The sequence below is a fragment of the Pteropus vampyrus genome, unplaced genomic scaffold (assembly GCF_000151845.1).
Source record: "Pteropus vampyrus isolate Shadow unplaced genomic scaffold, Pvam_2.0 Scaffold461, whole genome shotgun sequence".
NCBI classification, from domain to species: domain Eukaryota; kingdom Metazoa; phylum Chordata; class Mammalia; order Chiroptera; family Pteropodidae; genus Pteropus; species Pteropus vampyrus.
In genome coordinates, this window is record NW_011889242.1 from 2,355,697 (window position 1) to 2,360,741 (window position 5,045).

Below are 5,045 nucleotides of genomic sequence, written 5' to 3' on the forward strand. Positions count from 1 at the left end.
AGAAACAACTAACATCGTGCACAAACTTCAACAGAAGTTTTTATGCGTGTCCCTAGCACTGCAGCATGGAAGCCTGTGTCCTGCATCCAACCTGCTGAGGTCTCCGAAGCATGAGTGTGCGCCTGTCCTGTGAGCTTCTCCCTCCAGCTCTGCCTCACCCCTACCTCCTGGTAACTCCCCTGGGCCCACACAGTCCTCCTGGCTCTCATCTTTTCCTCAAGACACAGCCTGATTGGCACACTGCCAGCCACTTGGTACCTGATGCTCTAAACAGGCTCGACAACAACAGTGGCCTCGAGGAACAAGGCACAGCCCTTACCCTGGTGCCTGGTTTGAGGTGTAACCTGACGAGATCGTTAGCCTCATAGTGGAAGTCTGCGGGGAGAGTGGTGGCTCTGCAGGTCTGGTTCTCCAGAGTGGACTTGGTCAGAACCGTGGGAGCCTAGTAATAAAAAACAAACGAGTTTTTAGGCATCTTTAATAAAAATAGTCAACACCTATTCCTTTTGGAAGGAGCTCGGAAAGGCTATGGGCATCACTGGTCCACCATCAGAGTTCCCAGTTCTGTGTAAAACAGCGACTCTGCTACATATTATTCATATTCTAAACTTAATTCTACCACTGAATTTGGGACTATTTCTTGATTCCTGTACAAACTGAGGGGCAATAAAGCCATCTGTTTACCCTACGAGTTAAAGTTATAATAAATTTTTTAAAATCACATCTAAAAAGAGGAGTGTGAAGAGTAATTTAAGAAAGGACAAACAGCAATAGATACAGCACAAACCTTTGCTTTTCTAAAATACACATCAAAGTCAATGTCGTCATCAAAGTCAATTTCGAACTCTTTCTTTGTGCTCTTCTTTCTGTTCTCTGACTTCAAGGCAGTCTCTTCTGCAGAAAGAGACACTGATGGCACACTATTCACCCCTGGGGCTGGTACTCCCTCATCCCACCAGACACGCTGATGGCCTCACCAACCGCAGTGTGAAAGCACTAGGAAAGGCTGATCATACACCTGATCTGCATCTTTAACTTATAATTTTGTTTTTGCTAACAAAACACAATAAAGTATATATACTAGTTAATCCCTTCTTTTCAAAGAGGAAATGCTGGCATAATCCTTCGAAGTCCCACCTCTGGCTGCCTCATGCAGGAACTGGCGAGGGCCGAGTCTGTGGGTCATTCCCACCTCTGGCCATCGTTGGAGGTCACCTGGATACCAAGGGGTGGGACCAAGTCAAGAGTACAGTTCCCTGGGCTCTTCCCACTCAGAGGCCTCTCTCTTAACGGAATCTACATGCCAGGCCAGCTGACCAGCCAGCCAGTGGGCTGGCTTATCTGTGTGCTGCTACAGCTGACCAGGAGGTGCAACAAGACAGCGACTGGCACCAACCTTCCTCGGCTGACCTGCTGTCTGCTGGTCACCGCCACCTCTCTACCGAGGCCCCCTGGGGATACGTACGCTTGTGTCGGGGTCTAAAACGCCAGTGCTCCGGCCCGGCCCACATTGACATGGTGCGGGGGCTGAAATAGGAATATTCTCCTGGCTTCATGGACAGAAGGGGGCACATGGTCCTGATGTCCCCATCGCCGAGGGGGATTGCCTCTTCCCTGTAACACACATGCAGTCGTGTTTACACGTGTAGTCATGTCCATGTCGATATGTATGGCCCACACATGCACTCGTGCCAAGTAGCACGCAATACAGTTGGAGTTCCACCCACCGCCCACCATTCCATGGACGAGCACTGTGAAGAGCAAGTCCAGTGCAAATACCTCATCAACAAGCTTTGCTTCTCTTAATTTTACAAAAATATGGTCATATCTACACAAGTATTTTGGATGTTTCAAAGTGCTTTGTAAATGCGAGTTTACCCCCTTGAGAGACACAAAGGCAGAGGCAGGAAGAAGCTAAGTTTTATGGAGACTACACACGAGTGGAGCACCAGGGCTGGGAGCTGGCACATCCCCTGCTCCCCAGCCTCAGGCTCTTCCCCCACAGGCTCCTGCCACATGCTGGCACTCACACCCTCTCCTCACCACCCTCCATAGAGGGCTCCCGGAACTCTGTGGTAGCGCCTACTGAAAGTGGAGACGTCAATCTAATTGATGTCCCCAAATGCTGCAGTCTCATAACCGGTTAAGCTACCCAGCTCATTCTTTGCCAAATGTGATGCGTCTTACTCTCCCGTCCAACATGGCAGCTTGGGTTTGTTTCCACCCTTTCTGCAAACTACTAGTACGCCTGAGGCAGCTTTCTCCTGACAGCATGACCGTCACTTAATCTCTCTGGGCCTATTTTCACATCTATAAAATGGGGCAAACAGGATCTAATCATAAGATTGTTGTGCAGATGAAGGCTACGTTATGTAAATTATGTGAAATGACACAAGAAAGGTACCCAGCACAGCGTCTGGCACAATGTCAGTAATTATCAAGGTGTTGCTATTGTCATCTAGTCCAACCCTTCATCTCATGGATGAGAAAACAAAGAGCCACCTGCTCCGCCTTGCATGACTTCCATGGCAAGGCCAGGTCCGCTTCAGTTCAAACAGTGAGCTCCGGGACAGGCCAGCACTGCGCCAAGGGTAGGGGGCTTCAGGGTGGACAAAGCCCTAGGCTAAAATGTAAGCCTCCCAATGCACTCATCGCCAGGATGGAGTCTAAGGTTTTGTGCTGTCTGGAGCTGGGGCGAGAAATGAAGACACTTGTCCAAAATCTGTTCGAAATAAGCATCTATGGTCCTAACAAAATAATAAAATGGAAGTGACCGTGCTGCCATCAGGTCCCCAGATGTTACTGCATCACTTAGGAGGAGTGACAGTTCTTCTGACAGTTGAAAATGTCCCCCAAGCTGCCTGCCGTATCTCAATTCTCAGAAGGTGCCAAAGGGCCTAGGTGGTAACTTTGCCCTCAGGTGCCAACGTTCAGCCTTGGACCTGTACTCCGATTTGAAGGCATATTATCAATCAAATCATTTTCCACACAGACAAACTGAGCTCAAGAAGGCAGTCTCTTACCCTGGAGACAGTAAATCCATGCTCTAGAAGGGATTCTTGCCTCAGCGGGAAACTATACTGGACTTCTAAGATTTTCCCCACACTCGACCAGCTCAGCCATCCACAGTCCCAGGCTTGCAAAGCTGCTCTTACAGGCACAGGTGTTACCAGGGGCCTGTTCTACACCCAGGCCCACTCAAGACCTTTAGGGGCCCTCGGTACTACAGAATTGTGGGACTTGCCTCCAAATCATATTCAAAATTTAAACAATAGCTATCCATTAAGTACACATATTAGTAATGGCCGCCAGAGCTCCAATTTTCTTGGATGCTTTCAAAAATGATAAAAATTATAAATGACTGCAGACCAGTTCTACCAGCTCCAGATACTCAATGTCGTATCTCCAGCTCCAGATCTCAATGTCGTCTGCTTATTGAGTTTTCCCTGCTTTGCTTGGTCCCAGCCTGCTTGCCTGGGAACCCAACACTGCTCAGCCCCGCTCTGCCTGACCCTTCAGGCAGGGCGCGTTTATTCTGTAAGCAACACATCAGCCTGTTTCTGTCTATAATGCTATGTAGCACTTTGGCCAGGAGCCGGACCACGTGCAGTGTGTGGAAAGGGAGCACACTGCATGACACCGCTAGAGCCATCATTGCAAATGCCACCACCAAAGCAGCTACTTTCCCAGCACTTTATCCACTTGAGCTCTATCCTTACAAACTCTTGCAATGTCAGTTTTATAAACAATAAGTGGATGAGCCAACATTGAAAGGCAGGTGTGATTCCACCATGAGTTGCATGATGGCTCCACCTGTGTGGACAACGTGCACAGCAGCACAGGCAATCAGAGATGAAATGAGACTGTCCCAGCAGGAAATCTGGGGAGACTACCACAGGAAATTCTCCGGGGCCCAGAGAGCCTTACTGGCAGCTTTGCCCGTGGCAGGGCTCCCTCCAGCTCCTGAACTCTGCATGATCCCCGGAGGCAGTGTAGCCGGGTTCATCACTGGCATCAAAGTCGTCCAGGGGTCCATCAGGGGAATCCCTGCCATCACTGTCCTCTACCGGGATGTTGATGTCAAATACCTGATCGTTCTTCTTGAACTTGTCTACCAGGGCTGACACAGACTGAAGGGACAAAGAGAGGTTTCTTGTCATTTCCGTGACCACCCCGGTCACAGTTAGATGTGCCTTCTCACCCCTAAATTCCAATTTCCAGCCTCCTCCCCCTCCCCGGAGCCAACGTTCTCATGATAGAAAAACACTGGGGTCGTTTATATTCTGTGCACAGGGTGGAGCTGCACTGTTAGGCACATTTTGTAAAACATGAGACGGGAATCTACATCCATTAACCACATGTTTAGAGAAAACAGTTGTCCATGGAGACCATTTATTTTGGAAGCTATAGTAAGTAGGCTAAAGGGACCATGCTAAAAATAAACAAAGGAAAGCTTGACACGTGACAATTTCTCAGGAAACTCTGTGCCAAGGGACTCAATCTCAGAGCAGGAAATTCCTCGAGCTTGACAGCAGCCGAGGCCAGCGACCACCAGGATGACCAAGCTCAAGAGTGAATCTGGTCGGTGTGTGCGCCCAGGCTTGTCAGGCCACTTCACCCAAGGGGAGCACCAGGCTGGCTCCTGACATTATCAAGCTGTTCACCGGTCCTGCTGGCACTCGCCCCACTCCTACCCTTTCCCCGCTCCTGCCCCAGGTTTTGGTCTCTACAAAAGAGCCAAAGCAAATATTTTCTGTAGTCGTGGCTGAATCAAAATGATGCCACAGTATTGGTTCCCACTGGAGCCTAGGCATCCACAGGCCCACCGCACCTCATCATGTGCCTCACTGTCCCACGTGGCAAGCTGGAACCCAGCCAGGGAAGGGCAGATCTGGCGTTCCTCGGCGCACTGCTGCAGGAGCACTGTGAGGCAGGAGAGCAGTGCGGTTAGGGGCAGTCGTGCACAGCGGCACCAGAGGCACAGCCACCTCTGGTCCTACACGTGGGCAGATGCACAGGCACCCCAGCACTGGATGTGGGCTCTG

The 5,045-nt window shown here is 50.1% G+C and overlaps 1 protein-coding gene across 1 annotated transcript in view; it reads right to left on the reverse strand.

Annotated features, from left to right (window-relative positions):
* The window catches only part of NCAPH (non-SMC condensin I complex subunit H), a 26,180-nt gene that overhangs the window by 7,854 nt on the left and 13,281 nt on the right, over positions 1 to 5,045 (reverse strand). Inside the window, exons 8-12 of the mRNA XM_011382004.2 lie at positions 4,832 to 4,965; positions 3,928 to 4,130; positions 1,466 to 1,614; positions 788 to 894; positions 320 to 442 (exon numbers count right to left, since the gene is read on the reverse strand). Of these exons, the coding sequence (XP_011380306.2) occupies positions 320 to 442; positions 788 to 894; positions 1,466 to 1,614; positions 3,928 to 4,130; positions 4,832 to 4,965 (716 nt within the window). The remainder of the gene's footprint in view (positions 1 to 319; positions 443 to 787; positions 895 to 1,465; positions 1,615 to 3,927; positions 4,131 to 4,831; positions 4,966 to 5,045) is intronic.